At 34.3% G+C, this 19862-nt stretch overlaps 4 protein-coding genes across 5 annotated transcripts in view; 1 reads left to right on the top strand and 3 right to left on the bottom strand.

Moving 5' to 3' along the window:
* The window catches only part of LOC121756375 (peptidyl-prolyl cis-trans isomerase FKBP16-1, chloroplastic-like), a 542442-nt gene that overhangs the window by 96470 nt on the left and 426110 nt on the right, over positions 1–19862 (bottom strand). The window lies entirely within an intron of this gene.
* On the bottom strand, positions 211–5089 carry LOC121754324. The gene is made up of 10 exons (XM_042149703.1): positions 4996–5089; positions 4830–4902; positions 4113–4440; positions 3835–4010; positions 3515–3581; positions 1989–2079; positions 1824–1896; positions 1139–1466; positions 839–1014; positions 211–508 (listed from the first exon to the last, which is right to left on the bottom strand). The coding sequence occupies exons 1-10, from the start codon at positions 4997–4999 to the stop codon at positions 430–432; spliced, it is 1395 nt and encodes a 464-aa protein (XP_042005637.1). The 5' UTR covers positions 5000–5089; the 3' UTR covers positions 211–429.
* On the top strand, positions 7547–13063 carry LOC121756356 (probable alpha-amylase 2). Its single transcript, XM_042151886.1, has 13 exons — positions 7547–7824; positions 8318–8378; positions 8555–8588; positions 9234–9271; positions 9833–9959; positions 10047–10273; positions 10654–10799; positions 10888–11000; positions 11237–11325; positions 11488–11610; positions 11925–11960; positions 12523–12621; positions 12694–13063. The coding sequence occupies exons 2-13, from the start codon at positions 8370–8372 to the stop codon at positions 12883–12885; spliced, it is 1233 nt and encodes a 410-aa protein (XP_042007820.1). The 5' UTR covers positions 7547–7824; positions 8318–8369; the 3' UTR covers positions 12886–13063.
* LOC121756381 (chloroplastic import inner membrane translocase subunit TIM22-2-like) lies at positions 13143–14682 on the bottom strand. Its single transcript, XM_042151928.1, has 5 exons — positions 14407–14682; positions 14075–14139; positions 13924–13996; positions 13786–13839; positions 13143–13473 (listed from the first exon to the last, which is right to left on the bottom strand). The coding sequence occupies exons 1-5, from the start codon at positions 14594–14596 to the stop codon at positions 13262–13264; spliced, it is 594 nt and encodes a 197-aa protein (XP_042007862.1). The 5' UTR covers positions 14597–14682; the 3' UTR covers positions 13143–13261.

The raw sequence follows: 19862 nt of genomic DNA, 5'->3' as shown, positions 1-19862 counted from the left end.
GATATCGTATAATATGAAAAATAATACGCTATAAACCATTCTCGTTTGATGTACGTTGAACGTTAGAACACTTTATTTGAGTACCATTCTCGTTTGATGTACGTTGAACGTTATTCATTTCAATTTATATATTTTGGTTGATTCTAACACTTTTAAATGTTACTTACTATAAACCGCAGAGAAGTTCGCAATTAAACTTTGCAATTTCTGTAACCAAAAAAGAATATCGACAGGTTACAAGTTAATTTAAAGAAATAGAATCAACAATATTCATAACTCAGCACCAAAAAACATAGTAACAATCAAGCCAAAAAAAGGATCTAAAACATGAATACCAAGAAAGCAACAATATATAACAATTAACAACCTCAGCCAATTAATACGGTTTCCCTCACATAAAGGAAAAGAAATGACAAAGACACTTCAAATTTAACTACTTGCACCCTTTCCTTTCTTCTTCTGAAGTTTCTTCATGTAAAATTCCAATTCTTTGCCCTCCAAAATATACCTATTTCCAGAAGAAAAAAAAACATTTAAATAAATCTTTAAAAAGCAATGCAGATTAAAATCTAAAAACTGGTTAAGAAGAGAGGAAACACAACATAATTAAGTGGCTCGAAACATAAACGTTAACAAATAAAGAAACCCTGCTAGATTCACATTTAAATCATACACTTTGACTACAAATAATGCTAATGACATGAAACCAATCACGGCAGACACATCACCCGCACAATGAACAACATGGACTGGAAACGGTCATAGAACAATCTTATTGCCTTAATGCAGGTCGTAATGAAACATGTATTGCCTAGAAAATTCAGGTGTAAACACGTACCCGTCACATCGGCCGCACTGGCCAGGACGAGAGGCAATTGCTGCCAACAGACGACCACCACCAAATTGTTCTTCAATATGTGCGTCGATCTTTCGGTCCTGCTGACGTTTCTCTAGTTTTCTCTGAACATGGTTGCTTTTCTTTACCTCTTCAGCAGCAGCTGCCTCAGTGATTTCCTAAACCGGGAAAGAGCTAAAGGATTAATACTGCTAATTATAATTTCCAAAAAACATCAGCCAATCTATTAATAAAAATAACAGGTCAGGCAAGCTGTATATTGTGCAGATAGCAAAGATATACCTCTCCTTCCTTCTTGGCAGCAGCCTTCTTCTTGCGGCCGATTTCAACTCCATAGTGCTGTAGGTACCACTGCTTGAATGGTGCAGCATCAACTTGGACAATGGCACCCTTGACCAGAGTTTGTGTTCTGACCAGCTCATTGTTTGATGCATTGTAAACCACATCGAGAATACGGGTCTTTCTGGTTACAGCTTCACTACCCCAAGAATAGTTTCCAGTATCCAACCTCAAGGCACGCCACTTCACATTGCCTCCCCGAACTCTCACCCTTCTCACAGTCTTGTTGCTCGACAACTTTGTGTTGGCCGGTTGCCTTCCGAGCTCATACCTAGCAGCACACAATGGTTATAGCTACTGACACAACATAGCTCACTAGATCTATCTGTCCATATGGTTCATATATAGACTAATTTTTAAAATATTCAGAATTTTAGAGCAGATACCTAATAAGCACTATATACGATTATAGTAACTAAAATAGAACACAAGGCATAGCATAGTCAACTGTCTTTTTCAAAATAGTAGTATGATTTCCGATCAATAGATTAGCATCAAATAATACCGCAGCCCTAAATAATCGATCTATGCAAAATTGCAGCGAGTAACTCAATTCAAGCAAATCAGAAAACAATAATCAAATTCAATAAAAAAAAAACTGAATCAAGGAGAAAGGAGAGAACGTTACTTTCGCTTCTTCCTCCACGCCTTCTTCTTTCCTCCAGTTGCACGCCTCTTGTGCATCGAATCCCGTGAGATACCTGCGAAAGGTGAGCATTTTTTCGCGAAATCAATCGCCGACGAATTGTACCGATTGGATGTTCTCAAAGTGAAAGTAAAACAATGTTATTACCCATGATTGACTGACAGCTCCGCCGGATTAGGGTTCCGACGTGAAGAAATATGCAGAGCAGCAACCGTCTTCTTCTTCTGCTTCCTAAAGTCTAACCTAATATTCGTATCCTGCACCTATTTATGTTTATAACTTGTTATTGGGCTCTTTTCTTGGGCTGAGATGTATATAATTAAATAAATGAATATTAATTTATTTATTTATTAGTATAAAATATTAGAAGTAATATAGGAGTAGTAGTATTGATATTACAAACATGACTTTCTTTTTTATTAATTACTACTTTTCGATATGATATTATCAACATAGGTATTCCTATGACATGATTTATTTGCAATAACAATAAGTCGATAGTAATACTTCTAGCAAATCAATTATCACTGTTCAGCATAAGAAGGTAATGTGATTGTGAAAAATACATATCTATATGAAGCAATACATAATTAGCCAAGACCACATATTTTCATAATCGATAAGCAAACGTAATAATGTCGGATTGATACAGTAGCCTTTCATAATAGCTTGTTCAATTCTATCTAGATTATGAAATTCATTATTCTACGAGAAACTGAGTAGTAGTAGTAGTAGTAGTAGTAGTAGTAGTAGTAGTAGTAGTAGTAGTAGTAGTAGTAGTAGTAGTGGTAGTGGTAGTAGTGGTGGTAGTAGTAGTGGTAGTAGTGGTGGTGGTGGTAGTAGTAGTAGTGGTGGTAGTAGTAGTAGTAGTAGTAGTAGTAGTAGTAGTAGTAGTAGTAGTAGTAGTAGTAGTGGTGGTGGTGGTAGTGGTGGTGGTGGTGGTAGTAGTACAAAAGTAAGTGCTATGGTTCTGACCTATAGCACTTATGGAAGTGGTTGTACAAAAGGAGCCAGCCAACAAATGGAAGAAGTAATATATATATATCATTGGTGACGATGTCGTTTGGTTAAATTATCTCGTGCGTATACCTGAATAACTTGCGATTATGATCCAGGGCAGGAAATTTGATAGCTTAAGATAATTAACATTGTGAATTACTAGTATATTTCAACTACAAAAATAATAGTGTTGTTAAATTTGACCATCAAGGCGAGTTTGATCTTATAAGTTTGACACCACTAACTAAATACCCAAACACTAAATAAATAATCTAGACCAAAATAATAAAATACATATTTTTAAAACAAAGAATGGACCTTAGTTAATTGTCAGCCATTAGCCATACAATGGCAGGGAAACTGACCTTTCAAAAACTTTTAATCAAAATTTGGTTTCTTTTCGTCTTTAATCAAAGAAAAAGATGAATATTGATGGAAAGCTTTTCAAATGCATACAAACTGTGAGTAAAGATGCAGAGATCTGACAAAAATAAGGGATTAAAATTTCGTAATTTCTGTTACCAAAAAAAAGATCTTGATTCTTGATAGAGAAATAACAAAATGTCGATAACTAAAAAACATGAATTTCAAAAAAGAAACAGTGTGCCATGTTTAAAGCAATTAATCTGCTCTTCCTTACACATGATGAAATGATACTTAATTTAACTGCTTGCACCCTTTCCTTTCTTCTTCTGGAGTTTCTTCATGTAGAACTCCAATTCTTTGCCCTCCAAAATATACCTATTTCCAGAAAGGAAAAAAAAAAGACATTTAAAATCAAATTTGAAAACAATTAATAGAAGCATAAAAGTGGAATAACAAAAAGAACTCCCCGCAAGATTGCCATTTAAAATCATAGACTACAAACAATGCTAATGGAACCTAACACAGCAGACCCATCATCCGCACAATGAACAAGTTGCACTAGAGAATGTCACAGGTTGTAATCAAACTTGTAGAGTCTAGTAAACAGCTTTAGGTGTAAAACACATACCCATCGCATCGGCCACACTGGCCAGGGCGAGAGGCAATTGCTGCCAAAAGACGACCACCACCAAATTGTTCTTCAATATGCGCGTCGATCTTTCGGTCCTGCTGACGTTTCTCTAGTTTTCTCTGAACATGGTTGCTTTTCTTTACCTCTTCAGTAGCAACAGCCTCAGTGGTTTCCTAAACCAGGAAAGGGCAAAAGGATTAATTCCGCTAATTACGTATAATTTCCAAAAGGCAGGTCGGGTAAAGCAATATATTGTGCATGTAGCAAAGATATACCTCTCCTTCCTTCTTGGCAGCAGCCTTCTTCTTGCGGCCAATTTCGACTCCATAGTGCTGTAGGTACCACTGCTTGAATGGTGCAGCATCAACTTGAACAATGGCTCCCTTGACCAATGTCTGTGTTCTGACCAGTTCATTGTTTGATGCATTGTAAACGACATCCAGAATACGGGTCTTTCTGGTTACAGCCTCACTACCCCAAGAATAGTTTCCTGTATCCAACCTCAAGGCACGCCATTTCACATTGCCTCCTCGAACTCTCACTCTTCGCACAGTCTTGTTGCTCGACAACTTTGTGTTGGCCGGTTGTCTTCCGAGCTCATACCTGGTGCCACACAATTATTATAACTACTGAAACAACATAAACATCGACATAGATCCATAGATCTAGATATGGTTAAAATTATTCGGATTTTAATAGTACTAACACATGATACACTTAATAACACCATATAAAAACATACTCCAGTATCTGGTGAGAATGGATTGACTATATTGTTATATTTTTTCAAAATGCTTGGATATGCGCTATGGTGGTCAGTGAACACCGAATGCACAAATTAATACTGCAACCCTAAATAATCGATCTATGCAAACTTGCAGCGAGTAACTCAATTCAATCAATTCAGAAAACATTAATCAAATTCAGTAACATATGAATTGCCGGAAGGAAAATGTAGAAAAATTGAATAAGGAGAAAGGAGAGATCGTTACTTTCGCTTCTTCCTCCACGCCTTCTTCTTTCCTCCAGTTGCACGTCTCTTGTGCATGGAATCCCGTGAGATACCTGCGAAAGAAGAACATTTTCTCCGGAAATAAATCACCGATCGAATTACGACAACAGGTTGTAGTCAATGTGAAAGAAAAACGATGATATTACCCATGATTTACGGCTGGGAGTAACGAAGCGGCAGCAGAAGGGAAGAAATGCAGCCCGCGACGGCGTGCTGATATTTAACCTCTTAGCAAAAAAAACCCTAACCAGTGTAATTACAGTTATATCCTCAGCCGTTATGTTATTATTATGAGATCCCTATACTATCTAGAAATAGCATAATGGCCCAAAATCGATGTCTCATTAGTCATTTCCCAACGTGAATTCTCCGCCGGCGAGGTCGTTTTCTGAAAATTCCCTCTTTTTATGATCAGTGAGATTGATAGGAGAGCTCAAACGCAATCAACTACGAATATTTACTCTGATTTAGAGGAGAGAACCAGCCCTGCAGAGGTTCAATTCATCTCTTCCGATATCACTTTGCGTTAGGTCATTGTTTCCGTTGCAATGTTACTGTTTTTTTATATTTATCGTTAAATAAATTCACGCAGTGTGTCTGTGTTGCTTGGGATCATATGCCGAATTATCGATCACTTCGCTTGTTCCAATTTCATATGATTGAATGACTTATTTCTTATTTGCTTCTGTTTTTGAGAAATAGTAATGATTTTGAAATTTGAATCGAACGCTGAAATTTGGAGTGAAGAGAGAAATTAAGAGTTTCTATGGGAAGGCTTGGCCAAGTAGTGTTACTTACTACTTAGGTTTAGCAAGTTTGGGATCTGAACATCCACGTTTTATGAGATTGTTTCAGTTAGTTTATCTGCTTTGCATATGGTGGTTAGGTTGCTTGTTCTGGGCTTGAACAGCTTGCCTGTTGATTGCCAATGGATGCTGTGATTAATCTGTACCGTTCTGTCTTGTTTGCTATTCTATTTATGTAACTACTTTATGCAAAATGTTTTTAGAGGATACAGAGATAGTATTGGAATTAACAGTTTGATTGCTATTTATAAAGATGAATAAATATTTTAGAATGGTAAGAAATCTTCAGTCGAAAATATCGATATAAAATACTACTCCAAGGCGGGTAGGATAAAAGAATTAAATTAGATACCTACTATTCATATGGGGATTGCAATTTCTCATTTATTTTTTATCCATTTTATTTAAAACTCGTTTTAGTTTTTATCGGGTTATTAAAGGATCAACTAATTTTTTTGGAGGGTCTTCTCAAAATCTAGTTCTTAATTATATTGCCTTTGGGATCCTATTGAATATTTTTTATTTTGATGTTAAAATTACCTAAACTTCAAAGAATAAGAATATTCTCTAGAATAAATATGTGGTTCTTCATTTAATATTTTTAGATTTCAATTTGTGAATTTATATGCCGAAATCATTTACAAATAAATTTGTTGTTATCAAATACTACATGTAAACTATATATGCCTACTGCTAACATGTTGTCATAATAGAATTGAATGGCAACAAATCAGCAATGCAAAGAACAAGGTGTCGCAACAGAAAGAACCACCAAATTAGTGTACATTTTTTTCTCAATTACTTCAGATTATCCACATTACTCACTATTCGAGTAGCAATCTTTGTAATAAAATTGATCATTATTCTCAAATTTAATTAGACAGACGAATACAATTCATATATTTGAAGCGGAGATTTCATATATGCAATTCAATTCTATTAAACACGTATAGAACATTGTACTTAATGATGATTTTACTAATAGAACGTTATATTTCCACATCACTCATGATTTTATAAACATAATCGCATTTAATTTTACATATGAAATAACAAAATAAAAAGTTATAGAAATATGCATGAAATCCATGAATGATGCTAGTGACTACTACTAGTGACTAGCGAGTGGTGATTGCTTTACAATGAATTGAGGTGCTAAAAGTAATTATTTGTAAAAAAACAAGTTAATATTGTCCACGTCCTAGTTAAGATGACATCTTTTTTTCGCATCTATTAGGAGAAAATGATAATAAACGGGTAAAGTGGAGAGAAGGTAAAGTAAAAGAGAGAATAATATAGAGAAGTTTATTCTACATTATTCTCTGTTACTTTAGTTTCTCTTCACTTTAACTATATATTGTCATTTTTCCAAATACACAAAAGAAAGAGGTCATTTTTTAACTTGGACTAAGAAAATAGTATACTTTGTTATGATTCAATTTGTTTATCTATGTAGTCACATGGATGTAATCAAATGCAAACTCTAAATATTGTACAAACTGCAAACTATGGTATGGAACGTTAGAAAATGTCAACAAATGATAAAATAATAGCAACAAAAAATGTCAACACAGTGTCAACGATTGATGTTGATGTTGTGTTGATATTGTATTGAAACTGTATTAATAATGTGTTGAGGAATTTGAAATTTGTATAATATATAGAGTTTGCATTTTAATATTATCCGTATAATATGGGTAAGTCACATGATTCATATAGGAATAACACGTGACTAGTCCAAAATTATATACGTACGTTGACATAGTGATAATGTGGTGTCTTAATTATATCTTGTGCGTGCCGGAGTACACAACTTGGTGCACTCCTGGTACCGCGAAATCAATTGACGGTTGAAAATTTAGGAATTTGAACATCTTCTTAAAAAACGACGTCGAATCGAATCGATTCTAAAAAAACCCAACAACTCTCTGAAATCCCGATTCTGTGCTCTACTTTGCTAAGAGACGTTCAATTTTGAGTTTGTTCCTTCTCATATTCACCCTAAATTCCAACTTTTGCGATTCCATTTTCACCTCGTTCATGGCTGGAAATTGTTCCAGGATTCAAGTTCCTCTACTCTTATCTCTTCTCCATCTATATATAGGGGGTGAACATCAACGCCTTTGGTTCGCGCTGCGATCGGTTTGTTCAAGTGCATGTAGATTCGCCGTGAGTTCTCTCGCAATTTTGGTTTTTAATCGGTCACTACCTGTTTACAATATCATAATTGAACATGTATTACTGCATTGATGTGCTATTGTGGCTTTAGTTATCAGCCAATTATGGAGTAGCAGGATAAAAAGACTCTCAATTAATATGCATACTGTTTTGACTTTTCAGTTTCCCATTTACGATGAACAACTCATAATCTGCCACATACATCGAGTATAAAACTTTCTAAACCTATCTGCAATCTGTTGTACACTTTTTTTAGCAGATGATGTTTGGTGCTTTTCTTATGATAATGAAAATTTGACCGGTTCACCCCCAAATCCTGCTTCGTTTCTCAGCTTCGAAATCCTACGATGAGCATCCAATTTTCAGGAGATGTTTGATTATTCAAATTCTGTGCTATGACTCAGTCATTGTCATAGCCAGTTTCTTGATTTATTGATTTTCTGAATGATACTTGTACTGACTGTAATACTCATGGTGGATGCAGGGGCTTCATTTTGATCAGCGTCGTCTGGCTTGCAAGCTCTTGCTGATATAAAATGGGAAATGTAGGTGCTCACTTTTTTTATTAGTATCCGTTGTTATAGTTGTTTTCTTGCCGACTTTGGTGCCAAAAAGTACAGAACATCATAAATTCGGATGTGCGAATCTGTTACACTAGTGATAAAATTCGCATATATGCAGCATAGTAAGAGCACTGATACAATCTCTTCTCCGACTGCAGGAATCGGGCCAAAGTAATGGGCAAATTGAACCAGGTATGCTTTTTTAAAAAGGAATGTAGTGATTATTTCTATGCTAACCTATCAATAAAGGAGTATGAAGCTAGTTGACCAGAATCACTATTTAGAGGTCACTAAGCTTCCCTTAACCATGCTTTTGCCATATGAATTTCTTATTGTTGCCATAGCTTTAAATTGCCAGCCTTTAACATGATATTCTTGTAGTACTTAACTAATAACATGGTTACTGATATGCTTATAGTATATCAGTAACATTTTATGAAAAACACTAGCTTGATTTTTATTTTTTATTTTTATTTTCAACATTTAAAGAATGTTTTATGGAGTACTAGATAGTTTAGCTACTCTCTAAGGGTTTAAGTACTGAAACCATGACAGAAGTTTCTTCGCTCCACCTTTGGAGGGTTTTAACTTGCCTTCCGATGCAGGAAAAAACAGCGTCTACTTTTTATAATAATTAAAATTTTGACAAGCCTAAGCCTAGAAGACATTATATTATATCCTGATACTTAGCAATTGGATCATTGATAATGATCGTAGAAGTTGGCAGTTCATGAATGTTAGTAATATTTATACTGCTTTAGTAGCCTATGATTATTCCATAAGATTTTTGGTTGAATACATCTGACAGCACTGGCTTAATTGTTTGTCGAAATGCAGGTGTAGCAATACGCAATGGGAAAGAAATTCTTCTCCAGGTGAGTTGGTGACTCAATTTTGTCAAAACAAAATTTAGTTTGTTTATGTTTTAAATCATAGGAAGGGGCTCCACTCAGACAGAAAATGTATAACCTCCTTCCTGGAAGTATTGTTTCTTTGGTGATAGCTGAACAGTTGACTGTTTCATGAACACAGTGGAATGAATACATAAAAAGTAATTAGAATAATGGACAAAATAAAGATGTTACAATTTAAAATATGAATCAATTGATAATTATCGATGTTCACCTTAGTAGATAAATGGTCTATCTTTTTGTATTTTGTTCAAACTTGAGCTTATCAAAGATGATTGTTGCTTTGTGGCCAGAGAAGTGTGTGTTGAGTTGAGCTAGTAACCTCCTTGAATGTGTTACATAACCATTGATAAAAGAAATAACTTTTCTACCCTTTGATAATGTTGTGTTAAACTAGGGAATCCCCAGTTGAGAGTGATATGTTAAGTCAGGGATTCCCCAGGTTATTTAGGTCTTTTCAAATACCTAAAATCGACAAAGTGTATTTAATCAGATATCTCTATATGGTGATTATTTGCTTTGCAGGCCTTTAATTGGGAGTCTCATAAACATGATTGGTGGAGGAACTTAGAGCAAAAGATTCCTGATATAGCAAAATCTGGTTTTACATCAGCTTGGTTGCCACCACCAACTCATTCATTTGCACAAGAAGGTTGATATGGAAATTGATGATTAAGTTTTATGCTATTTGAGTAAGCTATATTACTCATTATGCCAAAAAATTTCTACTGACTGCCAGGTTATCTTCCCCAGAACCTTTATTCCCTTAACTCTTCATATGGTTCTGAGAACCTGCTCAAAGCTTTACTGAACAAGATGAAAACACACAAAGTAAGAGCAATGGCTGATATAGTTATAAATCATCGAGTTGGGACCACACAAGGGCATTATGGAATGTACAATCGTTATGATGGAATCCCATTATCATGGGATGAACGAGCTGTTACTTGCTGCACTGGAGGAAAGGTGATTACAATGCTTAGCTAACAAGCTTTAATAGTTCTACTCTGAACTCTGAAGTAAGGTTGAATTTTCCATAACCCATCTGAGTATTGCAACAACTTCTTATTAATATATAGTGCTTAATCCAATTACTTGAGAAATGTTGGTCTGTGGGGCATACTCGGTATGCAGATTCCTGAAGACAGCTGGATAACTAAATACTCCATTCCTTAAGTTGGCGAGACACCATTCATTAATATCTTAGTATGAAATTACAAAAGTTCTTTTAACCTGAAAACTATGGTTAAATGTGATAGAATTGTATGATGATGTCTATGTTATTTCATGTTAATAATTGATAATTCTCTAACACACTAACATTCTCTGCATTGATCAACCATTAGGGGAACAAAAGTACAGGGGATAACTTTAACGGGGTCCCAAATATTGATCATACACAAGACTTTGTAAGAAAAGACATTAAAGACTGGCTACGATGGTTAAGGAATAGTGTTGGGTTCCAGGATTTTCGCTTCGATTTCGCTAGAGGGTATGCACTACATTCAGGTTTTCAAGAACTTCACACCATATATATTATGCCAGTCCTTTTCAATTCATCTGTTTGTTCACCTGTCTAGTTATTCTCCAAAATACGTGAAAGAATACATCGAGGGTGCAAAGCCGATCTTTTCTGTTGGGGAATATTGGGATTCTTGCAACTACAAAGGGACATATTTGGAGTATAATCAAGGTATAAGGTTTCTTCATAAATACTTATGAGTTCTCTAGAGTATTACATTTTCGTGAATTTGCTAATGCAGAGCTCCATTTCCTTCTCTTTTTTCTCTAGAAAATTAAGTTTGATTGTTGGAGTTTGCCAGTTGTTAGTTTCTTTCTACTTTTTCATCAGTATTTCTTTTGTAATTGTTATACTTGTTTGTTGATCTCGAAGGCCTTTTCATTTTCTCTACCTCAATTCTTTTGCAGATAGCCACAGGCAAAGGATTATTAACTGGATTGATAGCACAGGACAACAATCAGCTGCATTTGACTTCACAACAAAGGGGATTCTGCAGGTAATTTATTTATTACTTGTTAAAATTCTTTAAGATTCTTTGTCCTTTCTCATTAGCAGCCAAATTATGATTTTAACTGTTTCCACTGTGCAACAGACACTGAATTAATCACTTCAGAGTTTTTTCATCTTTCTAAATTATATGTTATTGTATTGCTTTTAGCAAGCTGTTAAAGGAGAACTCTGGCGCTTGCGTGATCCTAAAGGGCAGCCTCCAGGTGTCATGGGATGGTGGCCTTCAAGGGCTGTCACATTTCTAGATAATCATGACACTGGTTCGACTCAGGTAATAATTGTTCTTACCAATGAGAGTGTGAGAAAGCTGTAAGAAAACTTTTAGGAGATGCTCTGCTAGAAACATCTCTGCCTGAATATGTAGCTGCCAATATTCGTTTTACACCTATCTACCAGAGCTTCACCTACACGATTCCCTCAAATTTCCCTTCTTTAGTGATATAGACGATTTGGCTGTAACACAAACTTCACAGTGATTCAACCTTGCCAAAGTAATCGCATTAACACACACACACCTTCATTCAAGCAGATATTACATTATCATTAGTCAACTTTTCTTACTCTGCGACAATTGTTGTTTGTCAGGCACATTGGCCATTTCCATCGAATCATATTATGGAGGTACTCTTCATAATTTATCTGAATTAGTTTATCTATTTCCATAATAATCTTTTGTTTACTTTCTTTTATCCATACAAGTATTATTCGTTTTCATACTAGTTCATATTTCCTTTTAACATCTTCTAGCTAACATCTGCTATCAATCAAAGCATTTAATAAATTGCCATAAACTCCATAACTGGTTCAAAAGCAATTTTAAAAAAGGAATGATGACATGTCACTAGACCTGCCTATGAAGTTCCTTTTGATAAATTAAGTGATTTTACTTGGGACATCATTATTCGAACACAATTTTTCTAATGTTTATATTACCTTCAGTGACTTCTAGCGCTACATAACAGAACTACATCATTGCCACTTAGATTTTTGTGTCTATACTCGATTTGTTTGAACAATGCACAAACCTATATGGGATTGTATAGAGTTTACTTCCTTATGCATGATTTTTGGATTTCTTATCATCATGGAAATTGGCACAAGCATTTCTCCATATTGAAACTGAGTTCATTTTTTTTTTTGGGAAAGCTTGTTATGTTTTAATAGTTGGTATAATAATACACAGGGTTATGTGTACATACTCACACATCCAGGGATACCTTCTGTATTCTACGATCATTTCTATGACTGGGGTAGTTCATACCACGACCAGATTGTGAAGCTGGTACGCCTTTTAACATTAATTTCCACAGTTCTAGCATTTTGTGACATATTCTAATCTCACGTAACTTTGCAGATTGGTATTAGGAGAAATCAAGGAATAACCAGTCGGTCACCAATAACAATCCTAGAAGCACGGCCAAATCTTTATGCTGCAAATATCGGGGATAAGATAGCCATGAAGATTGGAGATGGATCGTGGTCTCCTTCTGGAAAGGAATGGACACTAGCAACTAGTGGTAACAGATATGCTGTCTGGAGGAAGTAGTTATCGGGTCCTTCTAACCCGTAAGCGATGCTAAGAGACAGGACTAGTTGCATATGTTGATGTGTGTTTCTCTCTAAGTTACCGCTTTGCCTTTGCATATATAGCACCGGCTTTGTTAAAATAAGGCCTTCATTGGCTATTTATTTGATGCTGGAAATAAAGAACAAGATTGTTATTATTTGAGACGAGGCATCTACTTCTTCTATTGCATTTTAATTTCATATCAGATTCCGTTTGTTGAATTTCTTTAGATTGGATAGTATATATGTAGATTTATTAATCGCAAAAATAAAAGGAAGCCTTAGATTTAGCTCTGCTACAAAGAACAATTTAGTTCCAAAGTTCAAGAACTTTACAAAGTTCTCCATTGCCTCTCTCATTTTCTTATGGAACGGCAAAATGATGCAAATGACTCCTTCAGTTCATTTGGCAAGGGTAATGCCAATGGAGGAAGTACACCATCATGCTGCCGGTTGAACCTTGTGGAAAATGGCTGAGCGAGGGCGGCTTGCTGCTTGTTGAGACCTTCGATTATGAATGAGAAGGCCCCAAATGTGAGGCAGCTTTGAAGTAGAGCTTGCGGTGCACCTGCACAAATAAACAGCAAAATGGGTTAACGACTCACAAATGCTTCTCATGTGCAAAGAACAAACATTGATCAACAACAGAAATTCATATTTACTAAGAGCAACAAACATTAGGTGTAAGGTGAACTGAAGAAAAACAAATACAGGCATGAGAATAGGTAACTAAGGAAGTGCATTCAACTATTGGATTTTTTTTTACACAGCAATGGTATGTAAGCACAGACTAAAAGGATCTTAATTATTCTTGACAGTTACGGATGTGAAGGCGGGAGTGCCGTGATGCAATATAAAATATTGAACCCGGTTAGAATACCTGGGAAGCTTAGTGCAAGGCCAGTGCAACAACCAGCAACCCCTGCATTTATGACTGCAGAGAAAGATCATGTTAACATAAACACATGGAGTTTTGAGTCTTGGCCAACCAACATGTCTACACAACGAACCGGCTTACCATCATCTTTTCCTCGCAATCTCTTCACAATGCAGGCAACTAAACCGTGCACTCCAGATAGAACTGCAAATGTCTATGACAAGAAAGAATCAGAAAGTCCATCTTCACGCGCAATGTCAAAGAATAATCCATATGAATAGATTATACACACCTTGGCAGAAGATCCAGCTTCTGCAAATGATCCCTTTAAACCCTTCTTCTTAATTAATCCGACCCCTACAACATGAAGACTAAATTGTAAGGGATTCACTATCTAGAGGTACATATATATGATCATCACATATAACAAAGCCAATAGAAACTGAAAATCAGTTGAATACTGTCAATTGAACCCACAAAAGTCAATTCTGTATTGAATGTTAAATGTCATGGTCGCTTCGAAATCGCAGTCAGAGCAGCATCACACACTCTCAACAAACGCAATTGTGCTATCTAATGTGTAGGAATAAGGCAACTTGATGGAAAAGATGAGTAATTGAGTACCGTAACCAAAAATGGAGCCCATTACAGCACCGGCGGCGGAGTCACCGGCGAATCTGAAGAGGCAGACGAGAGGAGGAGTCGACGGATTAGCGGTAGCCAGGGAATCGGGCGAGAAACTCGAATCGTGAGCTGGAATGTTCTCGATTTCCGATTCTGAGTCGGAATTTGAAGAGTTTTCCGGCATCGACATTGAATCAGGATAAACTAAACCCTAGTAAATTCGATGAGCTAGGATGAAGATGACATGTTCATGCATAGGATAAATGAAATGTATTTTCTTCTTCGGATAATAGGATATTCAAAAATGATACTGTCATAGGATAAAATAACTACTACTAATAATTACTACTTTCAAAAAATATTAAAGTTTATTAATAAAATCAACTTGATACATAAAATTGAAATTTGTGAAAAAAATCTATATAGTTCCTCCTCCGTCCCAACCCAAGTAATTATTTTTTTTCAATTATTTTGCAGCAATAAAATAAAGTAAAAATATTGAATAATATAAAAGAAACTATTTTTTATATTATTCTCTTTTTATTTTACTTTTTTCCATTTTAATTATTAATTATCATTTTTTTCAAATACATATAATGAAATAGATATACCCCTGCCATCTATCAAAATATTATTTCATTGTTTTATCTTATTCATCAATTAAAATTAGTGTTATTTTATAAAAAATTTTTTTTATCATTTTCTAAAATCAAATCACTTTTATTAAACATAAATTTTGAAATATATTAAAGCATCTGCAACGCACGCAGAAGATATGTTTTGCTCAAGGGCAAAATGATATCGGAAAACGTTGCAAGCACCCCACCCTCCCCTTATCTGCTCCGCTCCCAAAAGTTATTTTGCTTATTTTGTTTATTACTTATCGTTTTTTTTAATTAGCTCAATCGGTTGAGAGCTCATTTCATCTATATTTTATTTTTCTTTATTATTTCATTTTTTTGTTTATTTTGTTTTTGAAATTTTCAATAATTTTCTTCAATTATAATTGTTGAATTATTTATTATTTATGTAATTACATTTAAAATTTAATTACGGTTTTTATTTTGATTAACTAGATATAATTGAATCAGAATACATAACAAATACCCCGTAAGAAGAAAAATATGGATCCATAAAGTATTAAGAAAATGAATGATGGTTGTGGACTATATTTAAAGTCCATAAATAATACTCAACTATGTGCACTTAAAATTGACCACATTGTGAATGATGCGTGATTTAATGTGAAATTGGTAAAGTAAAAGAGAAGGGAAAAGAGTAGGAAAGAAATAGTGTTAGTAAAATATGGAGTCCATATTATTAGTAGTGTTTAATTGCGTTAAGTAGCAAATGTGAGGTCCTTTTTCAAACTTGATCTATTTTTTGTGGACAACCAAAAATGGCAAACGTGATCTATTTTTCATGGAAGGGGGAATATTATTTTCTTCTATCTCTTAAAAATACTGATGTATGAACTATTTCTAATTTATAATGTCTCTTAAAACTGTGCATTTTCTAATTTAGAAAAAAAAATTCTTTAATAAAGTGTGACTTATTTCCACTAACAATACTTTAATCATTTTTAAGGCAAGTTGTCAAAAAAATTATGAACTTTGGTCAAATTCTAGTTTATCACACAACTTTCAAAGATGACCAATTATATCATAACTTTGACATTTTTCTTAATTGTCTCATAGTCTATGATTTAGGTGAAATTATGTACTTCATCCGTCCCATAAAAATAGAAAATTTTCGGACGACACGAGTTTTAAAATTGGTAAGTAAGAGAAATGTAGAAAAAAAGTAATTTAAGTAGTATTGTTATTGGAGAAAGAAGCCATCGCATTGGGGGAAATGGGTTACCAAAATAGAAGTGTGTTATTTTTATGGGACTGACGAAAACGGAAAGAATTCTCATTTTTATGGGACGTTGGGAATATGATTTTGGCAAAAATCATTTAAACAAAACATTCGACAATTTAAGCAACATCTTTTAATATATCTAGTTAATTATGTCTTTAATTTTTATATATGTACGCATTATGTTGATACATTCAGAAATACAATATTATTATATTTTTTATATGGATTAATTGAGAAAAATGTAAAAGTTATTATATAATAACCGACTATTTTTAAAGTTACTGGAGTCTGGATAGACCAGATATGTTCGGGGCAAGGTCAAAGACAAAGAAAAAAGCAAACATAAAAATTATATCCAGATAATAGAAAATTAGTCGCATGAAAGAGGCAGTCGGTCGACCCCTCCCACCCCAGATCCGCCATGTAATATATCTTTATCTTGCATTACTATTTATGTTTCTCATACTACTTTTAAATCTAACATGAAATTAAGGGATTCTTCTGGTTCCCCAGTTACAAGCTCGATCAAATTAAAAGTATTACTCCTATAACTTACTATAAGCATGTGCATAGTGACAAAAATAAAATAAAATTTCCATTAGTTTATGTATCCATTAGTATCTTCAAAATTCTATAAAAATCTAAGGTTTAAGTATAATACTAGTCACTAATAAAGATGCTCAATTCTTTACCCAAAAATAAATAAAGATGCTCAATTTTTTTTAACAACAAATCAAATTTTTATATTGGTATACTGTGTACCTCAACCTCAATATTCAATAACCAAACATATTGTGTCATTGCAATCGTAACACAATCTTTTAATTATTTTATTTTATATTTTTCAACTCAAGCATTTCAAATTTTTCGTCAAGTTCAGTCTGATTTAATCAAACAAATATTGTTTCATTGTTGAAAATGGGGGGCGTATTAATTGCAAAATGTCAAATGTAATTGCTCGTTTCAATTAAAAGGTGTGTGAAACCTATAAATTTGAGTAAACTTTTTCTTATTTGAGGCAAATGACTCATTTGAACAATAACTATAATGAAACTATGAAAGTAAAAATGTGTGGTTGGGAAAGACACCTTCAACTAGAAAAGTCAATGATTTTTATCCTTACAAGATTTTATATACATATTGTTTCTAGAAAATGCTGGTTTCTTTAATTCATATAAAAAAAATTGATGTTTGGGCATAGTAGCCACGAAGTCGACGAGTCAAAATTTGCTGACTATATTTAAATAATTTAGGATAGTTTAAACAAAGATTGGCCACTACTCACTCAAATTATTTTCTTCGACAAAGTGACCGTTGTGGCTTTTGTGGGCAGATAAGACAGAAAGACAATCAATTTGTGATTCAATTATGAGATTATGTCTTCAAAATTTAATTAATTAATTAACCCAAGATAATACTAATGCTCATCTAAAAGCATATTTTACAGACTGAAATGGGAAATTGTTTGTCAGCAACAAGTAACAACCAATAATTACATTTTATATATATTCATTAAATATCACTAACTTTACTTGACAATGAATTTGTGAATAAGTTTACTAAGTTTCAATATTATAAAAAGGGAAAGGGGAAACAAACCGAGAACATTCTAAGCCCATCATACAAAATGAAATATGTATCAAAATTCAAAGTCACAGTTGACAAATAAAAAAATTAAAAGTTCATCTTTGTTGAAAAAATAGGATTAAGTTGTAATTGGTGACATCGCAATAATATTTGAAATTCGTACAAAATATAATCCGACTAAAAAGTATGTTGATTCTTGATTGGGACCAAAAAGGTCGTTATAAAAACCCCATTATTATGATTTACATAAATTTTTAAAGGTTCTTAATTTAGGGAGTTAGTGGGATATTTGGCATTAAAAAGTAGGAATTTTCTGACAATAGTATCAAACTTTATAGAAATATGGAAGCCATGCGTGCACTTTACAACAGGGGTTAGCAAGACATAGGGACAAGTGTATTTTTAATATTGGGAATTACTTCATCCGTCCCAGTTTAAGAGTCACATTTTACCTATTAAGTCCATCCCAATTTAAGAATCATATTTAGAATCTACCATATTTAGACATAAAATTTAACCTCATTATTCATCAAATTTACACTTAAAGTCAAAACGGTCTCACTTTCCACTACCTCACTTCAATTATTACACACTCCAACAACCACTAAGGACATCCACTACGCGGCGCGCCACCGTCCCGCGTTCCGTCGCGGAGAGACGGAAAGCTCGCGCGACGCGTTGCGGCACACCTGCCCGTCCCGCGCCCGTCACGATCACGTCCCGCGACCCGTCCCTGCGAGACAATAGACGGGTTGTCTCGCCACGCGCCAAGGCGACGTGGCGCGCCCCTGCGCCATGCGTGACGCCCACTCACCGGCCCGCGAGTGGGCATCGTCACGCGCTGACGCAATAAATCTTTTTTAAAAAAAAATCGAATTTAAAAAAAAATTAAAAATTTGTAAACGATAATATTACCATTTATATCCATTTTTTCTTTTTTTAATTAATTTTTTTACTCTATAAATACTCCTAATTCATCCTCATTTCACACACAACTACACATCTATTCTTCCTAAATCATCTCAATTTCCTCTCCAATTTTCATCTAACATTTCATCACAAAATGTCCGGCGACGGCAACTCCGGCGGTGGAGGCTCCGGCGGGTGGGATCTCAACGCGTTCAGCGATTGGGAGACCATGTACAACTCCGGCGGTGGAGCCTCCTATTGCATCTCCACCGCCTTCGGGGGGGATGATTCGCCGGCGGAGTATTTTTTTATTTTCTTTAAATTTCTATTGTAAATTATGCAACGTTTTAATTTTTTAGGATTTTAATTGTGTTTTTTTTTTAATTTTAAGTTGTAATTTTTTTATGTTGTGTGTTTTTTAATGAAGTGTGTTTGTTTTAATTGAATTGGGTTGGAAATAAAAATAAAAAATGAAATTGAATGGATAGTAATTTAAGGGACAGTTAAGGGACGAAGGGTTGCAGGTTCCGTCCCTTAGTTAAGGGATGGAGTAAAAAGTACAGTGTGACCATCAAATAGTAGTTTAAGGGATGGTTAATGGACGATATAGAGACAACGTAGTGGATGACCTAACTCACTTCATTTATTGCACACTCCACCAATTTCTTAAAATCCGTATCATAACTAAATCTTACTCTTAGATAGAGGGAGTATAACTTAGTTATTTGAGCATCATGATTTTTGGAAAATAGATAGTTACATCATCACATTCATCCAAATATATTCCAATAGTAATCATAATCTTTTGTTACTTATTATACATAGGGAATAGAAGCACGATTAACTACCACCACTATTCCAATAGGATTTACATAATTTCTTTTAGTGTGCAACTTTCCAGGTAATTAGGTTTATTCTTTTATCTTTACGTGAAAGTACAATTTATCTTTAATTTCAAAATGACTCCAAAAAGCGATCTATTGTAGCTGCATAATTTTGTATAAAAGTGCAATTTCTGATATAACTTCAAATTCAATGTACTTTCTTTCAATAAAATTATGAGGACCTTCAGCTTTCCAGTATTTTAAAATAATACT

Source organism: Salvia splendens, chromosome 11, assembly GCF_004379255.2.
Source record: "Salvia splendens isolate huo1 chromosome 11, SspV2, whole genome shotgun sequence".
Lineage (NCBI taxonomy): Eukaryota > Viridiplantae > Streptophyta > Magnoliopsida > Lamiales > Lamiaceae > Salvia > Salvia splendens.
Note: the sequence above shows the minus strand (reverse complement) of the source record. Positions and strands in the feature narration are given on the sequence as shown.